Source organism: Heterodontus francisci, chromosome 22 (assembly GCF_036365525.1).
Source record: "Heterodontus francisci isolate sHetFra1 chromosome 22, sHetFra1.hap1, whole genome shotgun sequence".
In the NCBI taxonomy this organism is placed as follows: Eukaryota; Metazoa; Chordata; class Chondrichthyes; order Heterodontiformes; family Heterodontidae; genus Heterodontus; species Heterodontus francisci.
Window position 1 is genome coordinate 80,419,242 of NC_090392.1, and position 19,247 is coordinate 80,438,488.

General features: G+C 43.5%; 1 protein-coding gene across 3 annotated transcripts in view; it reads left to right on the forward strand.

Annotated features, from left to right (window-relative positions):
- The window catches only part of treh (trehalase (brush-border membrane glycoprotein)), a 30,608-nt gene that overhangs the window by 2,155 nt on the left and 9,206 nt on the right, over positions 1-19,247 (forward strand). Inside the window, exons 2-11 of one of the 3 annotated variants that reach the window (XM_068054151.1) lie at positions 247-339; positions 4,333-4,433; positions 8,504-8,651; positions 10,694-10,781; positions 11,664-11,764; positions 11,997-12,089; positions 15,071-15,187; positions 16,434-16,556; positions 16,874-16,923; positions 17,246-17,446. In XM_068054151.1, the coding sequence (XP_067910252.1) occupies positions 254-339; positions 4,333-4,433; positions 8,504-8,651; positions 10,694-10,781; positions 11,664-11,764; positions 11,997-12,089; positions 15,071-15,187; positions 16,434-16,556; positions 16,874-16,923; positions 17,246-17,446 (1,108 nt within the window). In that variant the 5' untranslated portion in view covers positions 247-253. Of the gene's footprint in view, positions 1-96; positions 340-4,332; positions 4,434-8,503; positions 8,652-10,693; positions 10,782-11,663; positions 11,765-11,996; positions 12,090-15,070; positions 15,188-16,433; positions 16,557-16,873; positions 16,924-17,245; positions 17,447-19,247 lie in introns of those variants that run through there. The other 2 variants (XR_010977184.1, XM_068054152.1) reach the window with 2 other exon arrangements.

Below are 19,247 nucleotides of genomic sequence, written 5' to 3' on the forward strand. Positions count from 1 at the left end.
TTAGTGAAATACCAACTTTTCAGCAGGATCTGGTGATTGAATGTAAATGCTTGTTTACTTCATTAAAAGTAAATTCAGTCTTGTTAATGCTATCAGTTTATGCTGAACTTTGAGAATCGTGTCTCCTCCCTCTTGAGCTATCTTTAGACTCGTTAATTGGACCTTTGCACTGTGAGTAACTTTCATTTTTCTCTGTGGTGTCTCGCTACTGTTGTACTAATTGAGACTCATTGTCTGCAATCTCAGTTAAATTATGGTTCTGGAATCCTGGGGTTTACTGGTGGTAGCCTTTTGCTTATTTGATGAATCTGCAATGCGACTGCCTCCGCCTTGTGACAGGTACATGTTTAATTTTCTTTTGCATATAGCAATTATTTCAAGTACTAGCTTGGTTCAATTGGTAGTTTCTTCCTTTTTGAGTTGGAAGAGATGAGCACACAATCCAGACTGACACTACAGTGCAGTACTGAAGGAGTGCTGCACTGTTGGAGGTGCCTAATTTAAATCAAGGCCTTGTCTGCTCTTTCTCGGGTGAACATAAAAGGCCCTGTGGTGCTATTCAGTGAAGAGCAAGTGTCCTGGCCAATATTTATCCCTAGCCAGCATTGCTATAACAGATTATCTGATCATCTCATTGCTGTTTTGAGACCTTGCTGCATGCAAATTGGCTGCCACATTTCCTACTACATTGCCAGCACTTCAAAAGTGCTTCGTTGACTGTAAGCTACTTTGAGAGGTGGTGAAAGGCACAGTCTTGACTGATACACTAATGCAGTACTGAGAGAGCGCTGTCATGTTGAGGTGCTGTCTTACAGCTGACATGATCTTGGCACCATCTGCCTGTTCAGATGAATGTTAGAAGGCCATGGCACTATTTGAAGATGAGTTCTTCTGATGTCCTGGACAACATTCCTCCCTAAACATCTGAAGAAACATTAGGTGGTAATTTGCTTCATTTTTGTTTCAAGGAGTGAGTAGGTGGGCATTGGTTGACTTATCGCAAGTAATCCATTCTGAAGAAATTTGAGGATGTTTGAAAAGTACAATATATAAATGAGTGTACTTTTGAGATTGTGTATAGAACTACCTTTTTGTGTGGTATTTATCTGCATTAGAAACTCTCCAGTATATTGCTTTTTTTTCCAATCTAGGTGCACCAGTCTCCTCTTCACCTCCATTCTCTTTCCCAACTTCCTGTTCCTTATTTAAGTTAAAAGGCAGAATCGCATCTGAATTCTGTTTTGTGTATGTACTTTTAAGCAGCGTCTCTGGATAGAGATTAGAAGCAGGCATGCTGGCTAATTTGAATTTGAGCCTTCCTTCTCTGTAGGGCATAGAACTGTACCACACTCTGCATTTATCCATTGGGATAACTAACTTGGTGTTTGCAGATATGATGGTGGTTTAACTTATTCAATAAAAACGTAATGTGTGTGTATATATATCTGCCCTAATAATGGTGTTGGATCTTAATGCAAGACTATAGAGCTAGTAAGATGAAGGTTCTGAATGGGCAACTTGAGATGTCATAGTCTGAACCTGTAGACCTAGCGGCGCAGTGGTTAGCACTGCAGCCTCACAGCTCTCCAGCGACCCGGGTTCAATTCTGGGTACTGCCTGTGTGGAGTTTGCAAGTTCTCCCTGTGTCTGCGTGGGTTTCCTCCGGGTGCTCCGGTTTCCTCCCACATGCCAAAGACTTGCAGGTTGATAGGTTAATTGGCCATTATAAATTGCCCCTAGTATAGGTAGGTGGTAGGGAAATATAGGGACAGGTGGGGATGTGGTAGGAATATGGGATTAGTGTAGGATTAGTATAAAATGGGTGGTTGATGGTCGGCACAGACTCAGTGGGCCGAAGGGCCTGTTTCAGTGCTGTATCTCTAAACTAAACTAAACTAAAACTAAACCCATAACAGATGAGACTGATGCAACCTGGTTTGAACTTATAGAGCTACAGCTTCCAACCTTTCTTGCCAGATGGATTTGTGATTGTAGTGGAATGAATATCCTGAAGTTTTGACTCCAATGAGAAAACTCAAATGGCAGATTAAATAGCACCAACCGTGTTATAGGTTGTTGTGGATTTAGGAAGGAGTGCTGTGATGGGGTGGATTCCATGACCAGGTAGATTGTACACTGACTTTAGAAATAGTCGGAGTGATTTGTTGGTCCTTGAACAAGTATAGCAGGAGTATCCAAATTGCAGCCCCAAAACTTATTTCTCTTCCGCTGATTAGTCCTGTTTATAGTTCATGGGCTGGAGGTGGGAAAGGGCTGTTCTTGGTCATGTTGTCTCATTGATGGATAGATCTTAAATCAGAACAAGTTCTTCTTCTTTGGCCTCCTTGTCTCGAGAGACAATGAGTAAATGCCTGGAGGTGGTCAGTGGTTTGTGGAGCAGTGCCTGGAGTGGCTGTAAAGGCCGATATTAGAGTGACGGACTCTTCCACAGGTGCTGCAGATAAAATTGGTTGTCAGGGCTGTTACACAGTTGGCTCTCCCCTTGCGCTTCTGTCTTTTTTCCTGCCAACTGCTAAGTCTCTTCGACTCGCCACGCTTTAGCCCCGCCTTTATGGTTGCCCGCCAGCTCTGGCGATCGCTGGCAACTGACTCCCACAACTTGTGATCAATGTCACAGGTCTTCATGTCGCGTTTGCAGAAGTCTTTAAAGTGGAGACATGGAGGGCCGGTGGGTCTGATACCAGTGATGAGCTCGCTGTACAATGTGTCCTTGGGGATCCTGCCATCTTCTATGCGGCTCACATGGCCAAGCCATCTCAGGCGCCGCTGGCTTAGTAGGGTGTATATGCTGGGGATGATGGCCGCCTCGAGGACTTCTGTGTTGGAGATCCGGTCCTGCCACCTGATGCCAAGGATTCTCCGGAGGCAGCGAAGATGGAATGAATTGAGACGTCGCTCCTGGCTGACATACGTTGTCCAGGCCTCGCTGCCATAGAGCAAGGTACTGAGGACACAGGCTTGATACACTTGGACTTTTGTGTTCCGTGTCAGTGCGCCATTTTCCCACACTCTCTTGGCCAGTCTGGACATAGTAGTGGAAGCCTTTCCCATGCGCTTGTTGATTTCTGCATCGAGAGACAGGTTACTGGTGATAGTTGAGCCTAGGTAGGTGAACTCTTGAACCACTTCCAGAGCGTGGTCGCCGATATTGATGGATGGAGCATTTCTGACGTCCTGTCCCATGATGTTTGTTTTCTTGAGGCTGATGGTTCGGCCAAATTCGTTGCAGGCAGCAGCAAACCTGTCGATGAGACTCTGCAGACACTCTTCAGTGTGAGATGTTGAAGCAGTATCGTCAGCAAAGAGGAGTTCCCTGATGAGGACTTTCCATACTTTGGTCTTCGCTCTTAGACGGGCAAGGTTGAATAACCTGCCCCCTGATCTTGTGTGGAGGAAAATTCCTTCTTCTGAAGACTTGAACACATGTGAGAGCAGCAGGATGAAGAAAATCCCAAACAGTGTGGGTGCGAGAACACAGCCCTGTTTCACGCCACTCAGGATACGAAAGGGGTCTGATGAGGTGCCGCTATGCTGAGTTGTGCCTTTCATATTGTCATGGAATGAGGTGATGATACTTAGTAGCTTTGGTGGACATCCGATCTTTTCTAGTAGTCTGAAGAGACCACGTCTGCTGACTAGGTCAAAGGCTTTGGTGAGATCAATGAAAGCAACGTAGAGGGGCATCTGTTGTTCGCGGCATTTCTCCTGTATCTGACGAAGGGAGAACAGCATGTCAATGGTCAGTATCTCGGCACGGAAGCCACACTGTGCCTCAGGGTATATGTGCTCGGCCAGCTTCTGGAGCCTGTTTAAAGCGACTCAAGCAAAGACTTTCCCCACTATGCTGAGCAGGGAGATTCCACGGTAGTTGTTGCAGTCACCGCGGTCACCTTTGTTTTTATAGAAGGTGATGATATTGGCAGGAGTATCCAAATTGCAGCCCCAAAACCTATTTCTCTCCCACTGATTAGTCCTGTTTATAGTTCATGGGCTGGAGGTGGGAAAGGGCTGTTCTTGGTCATGTTGCCTCATTGATGGATAGATCTTAAATCAGAACAAGTAGAGTCTGTTCATATTAGCAGCTGGGATTTTATTCAAATTAACCGGGCCCATGGGTTTAAACTTGGCCTCAGACTCCATGGCATGCAACTATTTGGCTGATGGAGCCAAAGACCTGAATATCCCTGTTTAGGGGCTTAAATGGAATGTGTGTATTGAATGTTTACCAAGTGTAACCCAGTCTGATGTAATATGGTACTTACTCATTGTCAAATATTGACTCTTAACTTATTGTTTCTCTCCCTCCCCAAGCCACATCTATTGCACTGGAGAGCTTCTGCACCAAGTGCAGATGGCCAAACTCTTTGATGATGACAAGCATTTTGTGGATATGAAGTTAAAGATGAATCCAGGTACAAGACCACACCTCTTCCTCAGCCTGCTGTTTCCTCTCAGTTTCCAGGGAATGCTACAAGTAGGATTCCTTCAAACTGTAACTTGTAAATATTGCTGTCAAAGTAATTAGCCAGTTCAGTTGCTCACTTTCTACAATTGAGACAGCGGTAATGGCTTTGTTGAAGTGTATTACTCTGAACACGGGTTCAGAGAACATCAGGCATCTGTTTTATAATCCATTCATTTGTTATATCCATTCATGGCAATGGCAGGGAAGTCTGCTGAAGGTCAGGGAGGTTATAGTCCAAGATAGGGTTGTCCAACATACGGCCAGTGGGTGTAAACTGTACCCGGGCCGTTCCTCAACTTTGCTAGGGGTCCGTGACTGGAGATGAGAAATTTCTCATTGTTGTCTTTCAGACCAGCTTTTTAAAAAGATCGCAAGTCAGTTTCACGGCTGACCGCTGCTGTATCGGGAACAGCAGCTTCCCAACTTCGGAAAGATACGGTGTTTTCCAGCTGGTTCTGACTTTTTTTAAAAAGACCGCTGGAAAACCACGAAACTGTCGGAAGTTGGGAAGCTGCTGTTTCCTCTCCCAGCACCTGTCAGCTGTGAAACTGACTTGCAATATTCTTTTTTAAAAAAAAAAGTACCAATTACCTGCTGAGCTTTCCCGCTCTCTGCAAATATCTGAGGGATCAATGGAGATCACTCCTGACAGAATGACATCTATCTGGGATACTCAGCATTGTTACATTCAGGTGTACGGGCAAACATTGACTACTTGTGCAAGCAAAAAAAGTGCCAGGTATCTTAGTAAATCAGTGTCCAATATAGTGATGAGAAAGTAAGTCAATAAATTAATCTTCTCATTTAAAGCTTCGTCACAAAAATTTACTTTTTTAAAAACTCTTTAATGCCTTTTATCTTTCCACAATTCTCATTAGGCCCCTATGTAACACAAAAATTGTAATGTGCCCCCCCCCTCCCCCACACGAAAAAGTTTATAACCCAGGTCCAGCGCCTTTTTTCTGTTTAATTCTGACTTATGACGTGTCATCATTTAAGGATCTCTTCCATATAAAGTGAGAAAAATTAGAAGAATCCCTCTCTGATAACTACTGCTCCTCTCAAACTTGTCACTGTGGGCCAGAATTTGCTGGCAAATAATTTAAAGGCACTCGCCATTATTTACGTGTAAATCACCCAGAAACTTTTGGCAAGAAAGAGAAACCTCATGAGTTGCGAATTGCCACAGGTTGCTATATGATTTGTGCCCCTCCGCCGTTAGCTTTGCAAGAACCAAATCTGCTTCAACCTTCCCGTGAAGTTTCAAGCCGTCGCTGCATTTGCACGTTCGTTGCTTGTTAAACTTGCTACAAGAAGTTAGGGATGGAACTTAACAGCATAAGAACTCCTTTCTAATGAGATTTAATTTCCTGCAATTTAACTCAATCTCTCCAGAAAGTGAACAATTAAAACTGATGTCTCATTCCTGAAGCTAGTAAATTATTCTTGGAGATTTTTAACATCTAAAATTAACACTTTGCTTTTCCCTTTTTATCTCTATCAAATCTATCTTTTCCCCTCTCTCTGTACCTGGTTTACCTCTCGTCCAATATCCTCTATCTATCTTTCTTTCTCAATCCTTAAATCTCACTGGTTAAAGAGATACTGTTTCCCAATTAAGGTTCCTGATATTCTGTTGCCCTCACCATGCCATTAGCAGTTCGCTCTTCCAGCATGTTGCAGGGCAATATGTTTTTGAGCAGTAGTGAGGATAAAAGTCTAACATTGTAGCATGCCTGGAGTTGCCTCACTCCAGCATATTCTGGGCCATTAACTCATGGCTCAATCTCATTGATACTAAAATTGAATTAAAAAAAAAAAAATGCTACAAACGTTTTTTATAGAGAATTGTTCCTGGGGCCTTGAGGGTTTTTGGCTCTGTGTAGCCCCAGATCTGGCACTTCATGCTTGTGCAGACTCCTTGGGACTTAACTTGCTATAGCCTTTACTCCCTGATTTGAATATTATATAGGCAGTATTTGTTTCTGGCAAGAATATTGCCTTGACTGTTACAGGACCTGAATGAGGAAAGGTGTTACAGCAAAGTTGTGGGAAAAAATTCATGGACAAACATTTTGAAGATGATGTGGGTTCATCTTTGCAACTGTGGGGTTGCCTGGGGTGGGTCAACCACCACTTTGTATTGTAATGTTACTAAAAAGCACATTTGTTCACGATATGCCTTCTCCACCCCCAAAATCTCACTGGAATGTGTTTAAACCTTACCCAAGTGGCCATTCTTGTGTGATCCTAAGACCGTTGGTGTTGGCAGAGTATTCAGCTGTCAAGGGTATCATGCTGAGCCTGATTCTGTTCTCACTTGGCATTCATACATTGGATAGCAATCCCCCTTCACCTTGAGGACTAAAGCCAGTTGAAGTCCCTGCTGCTGCCTTCGCTCCCTGAGCACAGGCCCAGAGATGGAACCTGCAGCCTTCAGATTTCTGACTTGGCACTACACCAGGGAATCATTATGAAAAGGATAGAGGCACCAGAGAAGGTGCAGAAAAGACTGGATGGAAAGGTATAACTACTCACTGCTGGTACCAATCAAGAAAGATTGAATAGCCTTTGACGAGGTCCCTCATGGCAGACTGGTACAAAAGGTGAAGTCACATGGGATCAGAGGTGAGCTGGCAAGATGGATACAGAACTGGCTCTGTCATAGAAGACAGAGGATATCAGTGGATGGGTGCTTTTCTGAATGGAGGGATGTGACTAGTGGTGTTCCGCAGGGATCAGTGCTGGGACCGTTGCTGTTTGTAGTATATATAAATGATTTGGAGGAAAATGTAGCTGGTCTGATTAGTAAGTTTGCGGACGACACAAAGGTTGGTGGAGTTGCGGATAGTGATGAGGATACAGCAGGATATAGATCGGTTGGAGACTTGGGCGGAGAAATGGCAGATGGAGTTTAATCCGGACAACATTTTGGAAGGTCTAATGCAGGTGGGAAGTATACAGTAAATGGCAGAACCCTTAGGAGTATTGACAGGCAGAGAGATCTGGGCGTACAGGTCCACAGATCACTGAAAGTGGCAACGCAGGTGGATGAGGTAGTCAAGAAGGCATACGGCATGCTTGCCTTCATCAGTTGGGGCATAGAGTATAAAAATTGGTAAGTCATGCTGCAGCTGGACAGAACTTTAGTTAGGCCACACTTAGAATATTGCGTGCAATTCTGGCTGCCACACTACCAGAAGGACGTGGAGGCTTTGGAGAGGGTACAGAAGAGGTTTACCAGGATGTTGCCTGGTCTGGAGGGCATTAGCTATGAGGAGAGGTTGGAAAAACTCGGATTGTTTTCACTGGAACGACGGAGGTAGAGGGTCGACATGATAGAGGTTTACAAAGTTATGAGCGGCATGGACAGAGTGGATAGTCAGAAGCTTTTTCCCAGGGTGGAAGAGTCAGTTACTAGGGGACATAGGTTTAAGGTGAGAGGGGGGTGGTGACCTGACCTGACCTGACCTGATGGCGGCCTTTAAGATTGTGAAAGGGTTTGATTAGGATAGATGTAGAGAAGGTATTTCAATTTTGTGAGAGTGACAAGAACCAGGGGTCATAAATCTGACAGTAATAAATCCAATAAGGAATTCTGGAGAAACTTCACCCAGAGAGTGGAGATAATGTGGAACTCGCTACCACGGGGGTGGTTGAGGCGAATAGTATAGATATATTTAAGGGGAAAACTAGAAAAACACGAAGGAGAAAGGAATGCAGAGATATGTTGGTGATAGATGAAGTAGGATGGGAGGAGGTTTATGTGAAACGTAAAGACTGGCCTAGACCTATTGAGCCAAGTGGCCTGTTTCTGTGCTGTAAATACTATTATTCTATACAGTACTATTAACTCCAGTGTCTAACTCCACTAACTGTTGGATTGATTTTTTTGTTGATATTTTGCAATATTGTCGACTCAAGATAGACCTGCTGACCTGACTATATACATCTGAATTTATTTTTTAAAATGTAGTTCGGGTCATTTTTAATCTCTTTCCCATCTGAAAATCAAAGATGTCATTTTGGAAGCTTTTCGAAACCTCACCAGTGCCTCACCTGCTACAGACCTAACAAAGAAGCAACTGCAACTCTTTGTCCAAGCGTACTTCGATGCTCCCGGACAGGAGTTTGAGAAATGGACACCGGGCGACTGGCATGATCAGTAGGTGTAAAAACAGCACAATTTTTCTGTCTTCAGCTCGGTAGTGCTGGCAGCTTTGCACCTGAGGTTAAACTCCATGGCCGACAAAGTTATTTTAAAAACTATTTGACCTTATTGGTTAAAAACGTCCGTTCGGTTCCGTCTGGGTCAGAAGGAATGGGCTGAAACCCAGCCCTGTTACATAACCTAGGCTAATGTTTCAGTACTGCACTATAGCATTGTCTGATGCATCCTCATTCGAAAGAGACGTTAAAAGAATGAACTTGCATTTCTTTAGCACCTTTCATGACTTTGGGACGTCCAAAAGTACTTTCTGAAGTGGTGTCCCTGTTGTAATGTAGGAAAGGTGGTGCCAATCTGCATATAGCAAGCTCCCATAAAGGGCAAGGTGATGATGACCTGTTCTGTTTTAGTGATGTTGGTTGTGATAAATATTGGTTAGGACATCATGGAGAACGCCCCTACAGCTCTTCAAAATAGTGCCATCCAACTAAGAGGGCAGATAGGGCCTAGGTTTAACTGAGGCTGTGTCTGACTGTTAGTTGACTGTTTGTTTGAAGAGGAGGAGTGAGTTCCCTGGTGTCCTGGCCAACATTCTCCCTCAACCAACACCACCCAAAGAAATTAATTGGTTCATCTTGTTGTCTGTAGGATTTTGATATGTGCAAAATAGCTGCTGCATTTGCCTACATAATTCACAGCATGTCCAAATAACTCTGTGCATGAAGCATTTTGAAATGTTTGATATAAGGCATTGTATAAATGCAAGTCTGTGTACAAGTGCAAAATTGGATTCTGGTAAGAAATCAATGGTAAAACTAGTCAAGGGAACAAGATACTAAACTGAGCATTGATACTCAGTGATTGAGACTGTTGACAATAATGACAACACTTCAAATGTAAAGTGACATCCTGCAATTGTGAAAGGCACTATAGAAATGCAAGTTTGTCTTTTATGAATTTGATGCATTGTACGAGGAATATTGAAAGTTAGCATGCAGGTACAGCAAGCAATTAGGAACGCAAATGGCATGTTGGCCTTTATTGCAAGGGAACTGGAGTACAAGAATAAGGAAGTCGTGCTGCAGTTGGGCTTTGAGAACACGCCTGGAATAAGTTTTGGTCTCCATATCTAAAGAAGGATATATTTGCATCGGAGGCAGTACAGCAAAGGTTTGCTGTATGAGAGACGGAGTAAATTAGGCCTACACTGTCTGGAGTTTAGAAGAACGAGACATGATTTATTTGAAAAGTAAAAGATTCTGAAGGGGCTTGAAAGGGTTTCCCTTGGCTGGGGAATCTAGAAATATGGGGGCACATTCTCTGGGTAAGGGGTCAATCATTTAGGACTGAGATGAGAAATTTCTTTACATGAGGGTTGTGAATCTTTGGAACATGAGCATATTCAAGGCTGGGATAGACTTTTTTGCTCTTGGGGAATTGAGGGATACGGGGAGTGAGTGGGAAGGTAGAGTTGAGGCAGAAGATCAGCCATGATATTGAATGACAGTGCAGGCTCAAGGGGCTGTGTGGTCTACTGCTGCTTCTACTCTTTTTATGGACTTCTGGAATTTGTACCTAGAATTAGTTTGTTAATTGCTTCCTGATGGTTTCTGTTTTTGTCTAAATTATGTTTTAACTCACTGGCAGTTGAAGTGTGACAGTCAATCCAAAGGTAGAGGCAAGGCAAGAGAATAGGAGACAAAATAGAAAAATTTTCTTCAACCCAGCATTAAAAGAATGATCATAGACCATTGTATATGGTAGAGGGCCCTTTGTGTGCAGATCCACAGTTGGTAGCATAAATAGATGGGGCATTAAGACCACCAATGGATTCTTTAGTTTTGTGTCTTGGGGCACAAAGTAGAAGAACTGAATCAAATTAACCCCAGAGTGAGAGTTCAGCAGTAGTCAGTCGAGAGCAGATTGGGGAAAATTGATGCCGTGAGTTAGGTGAAAGGAGAAAGATGTTGATTTGGGCAAGTTGGGAGGGAAGGGTTATAAATGGAGACATTACATTTAATAAAAATCAACTCTTGCAGCCCCCGAGTCCTTCAGAGGATTTCTGACCAGCAGTTGCGACTTTGGGCTACAGAACTGCATGCTCTCTGGAAATCCTTGGGGAGAAAGGTATGTGTGGAGCTGTATTTACATCATATTCACAGACATATGTTAACCTCTGAGCAGTGTGGGGAAGGGGTAAAGAGACAAAATAACCTACCGTGGGATCTAACTGAGTCGCTATCGGGAAACGTTTGGGCACAATCACTCCCAAAAAGTTCCCCTTTGAAAGCAGGCTGTCAGGGCCACCATGTCAAGCTATGACTGGTGCGTGCTCTGGTTTCTACCTACTGGGAGCTGAAAATCTACAAACCCCTGTCCATTTGTAAACTCACCCACAAATGAACAATTAAATTCTAAGTGACTCCCAAGAATCTGAGTTAGAAGACCTTGTGGCCTTAAACAGACAGGCCTCCTTACACTTCCATCTGAGCAGCAGCATAATCCATTGCGAGACGCACTCTGGTCCTTGAAAAACTGAATTACTGCTCACGTACTGTGATCAATACCAGGGGTCATTCGTGTGCGTGTTTTTTTTTAAACATTCATATTCTCAATGAATCATAGCCTGAACTTTAATCTATATCAGCAGGTCTGGCAGCATCTGTGTAGAGAGAAAGAGTTAACGTTTCAGGTTTGTGATCCTTCATCAGGTGAAATGTTGCAGACTTGACACGTTAACTCTGTTTCTCTCTACACAGATGCTACCAAACCCGCTGAGTATTTCTGGCACATCTTGTTCTCGAGTTCCAGCATCTGCGTTATTTTGTGCTCTCTTTAATCTATCTCCTTCAGTTGCTGTTTAAATTAAATAGAACCTGCCAAAGTAAACGGGATGGGTTTGGGGGTTCATTGTGTGACGGAATGTGTGAAGTATATTTCATTCATTGTTGGATTGAAGAAAGTGCCAGTCTACCTGAATCTGATTAAACACACTCTTGTTCCTTTCAGATTAAGCTGGATGTGCAGTCACACCCTGAACTCTATTCCCAGATTTATGTGCCCAAACCATTGATTGTGCCTGGTGGTCGATTCAGGGAATATTATTACTGGTAAGAGTGTGTTGAGTGGATTTGCTGGGTTTGACACTGTACTGACACAGCTAGCTACCAATGGGCTCAATAAATCATCACTAGATTAGGCAGTTTTTATACTGCTGATCTCTGAGCATCAAGACATCAGAGTTGGTTCCACATTGTATTGGATGGTTGATACTGTATCAGGTGCTGTACTCTGCATACTGCATCGAGGATTGTGTACTGATTGTTTTCTTCTCATCCTCAGGGACTCGTACTGGATAATAAGGGGACTGCTCCTCTCTGAGATGAGCGAAACCGCCAAAGGAATGATTGAAAATTTCCTGTATCTCATCCAAAGGTAAAAAGTGATGGGAGACAGGTGTATACTCCACCTTCAGGAAAGGAGGGGGCCTGTACCCCCAGAGTGTCAGCACCTTCAGAAGAGATGTTAATTTTAATTAAAAGCAAAATACTGCGGATGCTGGAAATCTGAAACAAAAACAAGAAATGCTGGAATCATTCAGCAGGTCTGGCAGCATCTGTGGAAAGAGAAGCAGAGTTAACGTTTCGGGTCAGTGACCCTTCTTCGGAACTGACAAATATTAGAAAAGTCAGATTATAAACAAGTGAGGTGGGGGTGGGGCAAGAGATAACAAAGGAGAAGGTGCAGATTGGACCAGGCCACATAGCTGACCAAAAGGTCACGGAGAAAAGGCAAACAATATGTTAATGGTGTGTTGAAAGACAAAGCATTAGTACAGATTAGGTGTGAATACACTGAATATTGAACAGCAGCAAGTGCAAACCTGAAGAAAAACAACCTGAAAAAAACAGTGGGTAAGCAAACTGAACAAACTATGAAATGAAATAAATGCAAAAAAAGATTGTAAAAATGTAAAAAGGAATGTAAAAAAAAAAAAGAAAAAATAACTAAAAATGAAAGTAAAATGGGGGGCTGTCATGCTCTGAAATTATTGAACTCAATGTTCAGTCCGGCAGGCTGTAGTGTGCCTAATCGGTAGATGAGATGCTGTTCCTCGAGCTTGCGTTGATGTTCACTGGAACACTGCAGCAAACCCAGGACAGAGATGTGAGCATGAGAGCAGGGGGGAGTGTTGAAATGGCAAGCAACCGGAAGCTCTGGGTTCTGCTTGCGGACTGAGCGGAGATGTTCCGCAAAGCGGTCACCCACTCTGCGCTTGGTTTCCCCAATGTAGAGGAGACCACACTGTGAGCAGCGAATACAGTATACTACATTGAAAGAAGTACAAGTAAATCGCTGCTTCACCTGAAAGGAGTGTTTGGGGCCTGGGATAGTGAGGAGAGAGGAGGTAAATGGGCAGGTTTGCACTTGCTGCTGTTCAATATTCAGTGTATTCACACCTAATCTGTACTAATGCTTTGTCTTTCAACACACCATTAACATATTGTTTGCCTTTTCTCCGTGACCTTTTGGTCAGCTATGTGGCCTGGTCCAATCTGCACCTTCTCCTTTGTTATCTCTTGCCCCACCCCCACCTCACTTGTTTATAATCTGTGACTTTTCTAATATTTGTCAGTTCCGAAGAAGGGTCACTGACCCGAAACGTTAACTCTGCTTCTCTTTCCACAGATGCTGCCAGACCTGCTGAATGATTCCAACATTTCTTGTTTTTGTTAATTTTAATTCACTGCTAATGCTTGATAAACTTGCTTTGAGAAATGATGTGGGATCCATTTTAATATTTCGCCTCCGCTCAGTCTGAACGCATGACCCCGAGCTTCCGGTGGCTGGCCATTTCAACAACAACACCCAACCACCGCTCTCATGCCTACAGCTCTGTCCTGGGATTGCTGTAGTGTTCCAGTGAACATCAATGCAAGCTCGAGGAACAGCATCTCATTTACCGATTAGGCACACTACAGCCTGCCGGATTGAACATTGAGTTCATAATTTCAGAGCATGACAGGCCCCCCTTATTATTTTTAGTTATTTTTTCTTTATTTTAATTTTAGTTTGTTTCTACTGTGCCTACCCACTTTTTTTTTCATGTTTGTGCTTGGGCCCAGTCTGTTTATTTTTCTGTCCATTAACACCCTATCATTCACCACGTCATTAACATACCGTTTGCCTTTGCTGCATGACCTTCTGGTCAGTTATTCTCTGTGACCTTGTCTATCAATATCTCTTTGGTTATCTCTTGCCCCATCCTCACTTTACTGGCTTAAAACCTATTGCACTTCTAATATTTGCCAGTTCTGATGAAAGGTCACTGACCTGAAACGTTAACTCTGCTGCTCTCTCCACTGATGCTGCCAGACCTGCTGAGTGTTTCCAGCATTTCTTGTTTTTATTTCAGATTTCCAGCATCTGCAGTATTTTGCTTTTATTACATTTCAGCTCCTGGAGTATCAGAACTGTTAGTGACACTTTTTTAAAGCAAAAATTGAATAAAATTGCTCCCACAAACTCCATCGTGTGTGTGTATATATTTAAAAGAGCATATGTGGGAGTGTTTATAAGGCTGCAATCTCATTTTGTGGATCAGATGATTTGTGAACTGATCCCTCTTCACTGTCCCATCTATGACAAATGACCCTCTGGTGAGATTATTGCTCTGTTTCTACTATTCTAGTATTCAGTTTTAAGTCGTCTATTGTGCAATATTGTAGATGGACGATACAGCTATCTTTATCACTAGCACCTTCATTTTCCTTGCTTCTCCGTTGGTGGCTGTCTTCAAAGGTACTATAAATATGCAAGTTGCTATTGCTCTTGGAGAGATATTTGAAAATTTAAATATATTCCTTTTCCTTTCTCTTTAGTCCAGTCTGCCTTTCTCTTTATTTCTCTTTGTATCTGATTTGCCTCTCATTCACCCTATTTCCTTCTTTATCATTCCTGTTTCTTTCTCAATCCTTAAATGTTATTGGTTAAAGGGAGAGACAATTGAACCTGTCATTGGGGTGGCATGATATGTTAAAGGCACTCTATAAAGGGAAACTGTTCCTTAACCTAGCCAGGTACTCGGTGTGTCTACATTATCTGTCAGATATCCCTGGCTGAGGTCAGGATCTTGCTACTTGGGATAACTTCCCTTTTGCATATTTTTCTTCCTCCTACCCTGTGGAATTTATCTCTTTGCTGTAATCCCTGCTGTCTCCGTAACATAATTCCCAGTCACTTGCTTTCTGTCTTGCTTCCCGTCTCCTACACTGCTGTACCTTGCAGCTTCCACCATCAATCCCAGCATTAAATCCTGCTATTTAACATTGCAAACTTCAGTCAACCAAACCTGTGCTGGGTTAGGAGAGGAATGATGTGAATCAAAATGTTTAACCTCTCTCTTGATTTTCCAGATTTGATTTAATCCCAAACGGAGGGCGGGTGTACTATGAGCGCAGGAGTCAGCCACCCTTCCTGGTGCTGATGATGGAGAGTTACATCAACGCCACAAATGACAGGACCTTCTTAATGTGAGCTCTCTGATATCAATGTTGGCTGCGCTGTGGAGTCTGTGTTTGAGTTTTTAAGGAGTGTTTATTACTTTCTCGCCACTCCTCAGGCTGAGTAGGACAGTGGGGATGGAACAGGGTATCTACTTGATTTCTCTAACCAATATGGGGTGGGGAGAAACCTTGGTCACTTTTCCCCCCCACCCGAAACTTGTCTCAGCACATTGGTGCTCCCTTGTACATGCTGCATTTTCATGCTCGGTTTTATTTGTATAAGTTTGTGATGGAAGATTAATGTGCTCTGAGTAGGTACTAATCAGCACAAACCAGCAAGGTCCCTGCTTCTCCACTGGTTTGCTGCTGCAACTGACATTAGTGCCCCTGGACTCTGAAGGGGAAAGTTAGCCCAGAGCACACTGTTCACTGATCCCTCTGGGAGCATCAAATAAGCTGTTGACACTCTGGATTGAATGTGATCCCCAAAACATTGTCAAAGATCCTGTGTAATAAAAATGGAATTTGTGCTCGGCCAATGTAAAGCTGAGGTGCTCGACATCACTCTTTCGACTGGGCTTTAAGTATTTTATTCAGCTTCTGTTCCTAACGAGCCAGATGTAACTGCTGTCTGGTCGCATTCATTATAGTTCTGTAAAACTAGTAAAGTTTATACTGTCGAGTTACAATGAGCAGCCCTTACCCTGAGTAAACAGTGACTCTGTATGGTTACATAGTGAGTAATCCCTATCCTGCAGAATACATACAAAAAAAATCTGGAAATAAAAAGCTAGTGTCAATAAGCTGAAGAGCATATCACTAGGTTGTCTTTAAAAACCCAACTCATTCATCAGTGTCCTTTTAGGGAAGGAAACCTGCCGTCCTTACTTGGTGGGACCCATATGTGATTCCAGTCCCCTACCAATGTGACCTCTGGAGTGGCCAAGCAAGCCCCACAATTGTAAAACAGCAGCGATTCAAAAAGAAGGCCCACCAATGTCATCTCCGCTGATTTAAGCGGGCAGTAAATGCTGGCCTTGCCAGCAGATGTCCGTGAATGAATTTGGGCAAACTATGAACCATTAGTGTAGGATTAGTATAAATGGGTGGTTGATGGTCGGCACAGACTCGGTGGGCCGAAGGGCCTGTTTCAGTGCTGTATCTCTAATCTAATCTAATATACACTTGGAGTGGAAGTTGTTTCATGTCGGTATTTGTCTTCACATCCCCACACTTCAGAATAACTTGAAATGTAACTTTTTTTTAAAATCAGGCAAAATATTGATCTCTTGGACAAGGAGTATGAATTCTGGATGAGGAATCGATCTGTTCCTGTCAACATGGGGAGGAAAACTCATCATCTGAACCGGTATATTGTTGAAGCAGCTGGGCCCAGGTTTGTGCAGATCTGCTTTCTGCTGTTCAACTTGTGACTCAGATTTACTGAGGGAGAGCAGCAGATGAACACTGATGTTCCTGCCTTCATTACCTTAACACAGTATTATCGTGCAGCAAGAAGATTTGCTGATTTAAAAAACAAAAAACAAATGTTGAACCTGCAGACAGACACAGGAACACAAATGGACTGACAACTGGGGTAGGGGTCCATTGTCAGGAGTCTGTCATTAACCTCTCTGCTGCGCACTCTGATTGACCTCCTGTGTTCTTCCAGTGTTTTGTTATTTAAGATTACTTGCTTTTTTTCTAAAATAGGCCTGAATCCTACAGCAAAGATGTAGATTTGGTGCAGTCGCTAACAGAAGGTAATTTTTTTGTTCTAAAAACAGTTTGCATTCCAAAGCAAGGTGGTGAAAGAAATGGTACCACCCTGGGAGTGTTTGGGGACAGTGTAGAGGGAGTTTTACTCTATCTAGTCCTGTGCTCTACCTGTCCTAGGAATGTTCGGTTTAATCAGTGGGTGATGGTTTGCTGTCTACATGTGCAGAGTCTGCTGCAGTCCAAGCTCTGCAATGATTCTGTAGTTTGTGCTGAGGCCTGATGCAGGCACTTTAAAATTGAACTAGAGTCTTGCTAATCAAACGAGGCTTGTACGATATTTCAAGTGACGCTGACTGTTCTCCTCAGTTGCTCAAGGAGACCTGTGGGTGGAGCTGAAAACGGGAGCAGAGTCTGGCTGGGATTTCTCATCACGTTGGTTCATTGACCCCAGTGGGGAGAATAGCGGAACATTAAAAGACACAAAAACCAAGCACATTCTCCCTGTCGACCTCAACTCCTTCCTGTGCAAGAATGAGCGAATCTTGGCATCGTTCCACAAGAAGCTGGGTCGGTATCATTTAACGGGCTAGTGTGGGAGACTTTCATCCCTTTCTGTTCTGTTTCTTTATATTGCAGCTCCTTGTTCCAACTCTAGTACATGTTGGTGTGTTGTAAATAGGCAAGTTGGATCAAGGAACAATACCTGTGGCCAGCTCGACTCTGAGCTGAAAGGTCATGTGTTCAACCCCCTCTCCAATACTGGGTGACAGTTGAGGGAGTGCTGCACTGTCTGAGGTGCTATTCTTTGGATATGATAAAGTGAGGCCCCATCCACCAGTTCAGGTGGATGTTGAAGATCAGTGGACACGACCAAACCCAGGTTTAAATGGCCACTATTTCCATTGCAGTTTTTTTGATCTATGTATTGGCTGCCTCATTTGCCTCATAATAGTTTCTCCACTTCAAAAGTAATTTGGGATTTTTACAACATCCGGTAGTTTGTCAATCATTACTAATACTTTAATTCCAGATGTATTTAAATTCCCCAGCTGCTATGGTAGAATTTGAAATTGTCATTGGATTACTAGTCCAGTAGCATAACCATTATGCTACCATACCCTAATGCTTGCAGGGTTCTTCCACATAATCTGGCTAACTTCAGGTTTCCTCTGACCAGTGTAAACATAATAACCTAGGCTGAGAGAGTCTGCTGCATGTAGTGATATCCAGCTTCAGTGATGGATCAAAATTCACCCTGTGTTACTGAGCCACATGGAGCAGAGGGCCACAGCTTCAGTCCCCAGCAGTGCTGTTAGTTTCTCTACAATTGTCCTCCGTGCCCCTGGTTACAGAAAGCAGGGGTGGGGGAGATTGGCTTGAATTCCTGTTGTCTGGTAACTCCCGTAAGGTGAAAGTCTTTGAGGACCAAAATGGCCATGGCTTTGATGGCCCATAAATATTCTGCTGATGTGCACTACAGGGAGACAGACATGAAGCCTGGTCATTTAAAAGCAAAATACTGCAGATGCTGGAAATCTGAAATAAAAACAAAGTGCTGGAAATACTCAGCAGGTCAGGTAGCATCTGTGGAGAGAAGCAGAATTTTTGTTTCATTAATGTGACCTTTTGTCATAGACCTGAAATGTTAACTCTGCTGAGTATTTCCAGCACTTTGTTTTTATTATGAAGTCTGGTCACTTGGGCCAGGTCAGAGGGTACTGTGGTCCAGCAATAGGCAGCACCTCCAGGGGAGGGTGGTACAATGGGGAAAACTAGCTATTTCAGCAAAAAAAAAAATCCATTGACTACTTCATTTAGTTTCTTTTCTGATGAAAGGCCACCTCTCAAACATTAAACCTTTCCTATGGGTACCCGCATGGATCCTAGTTATGTCTGTCTTTTTGTGGGATATGTCGAACATTCCTTGTTCCAGTCCTACTCGGGCCCCCATTCTATTCCTTTCTCCCAGTTTCTCCATCTCCGACGCATCTGCTTTGATGATGCAACCTTCCACGACAGCGTTTGATATGTCTTCCTTTTTCCTCAACCGAGGATTCCCCGCACTGCGGTTGACAGGGCCCTCAACGATATCCAGCCCATTTTCCACACCTCTACCCTCACCCCTTCCCTTCCCTCCCAGAACAGCGACAGGGTTCCCCTTGTCCTCACTTTCCATCCCACCAGCCTCCATATCCAAAGGATCATCCTCCGCCATTTCCGCCACCTCCAGCGTGATGCCACTAGCTAACTCATCTTCCTCCTCCCTGTCCCTGTCAGCATTCCGAAGGAATCGTTCCCTCCACGACTCCCTGGTCGCTCCTCCATTACTCCCAACACCTCATCCCCTTCCCATGCAATCGCAGGAGGT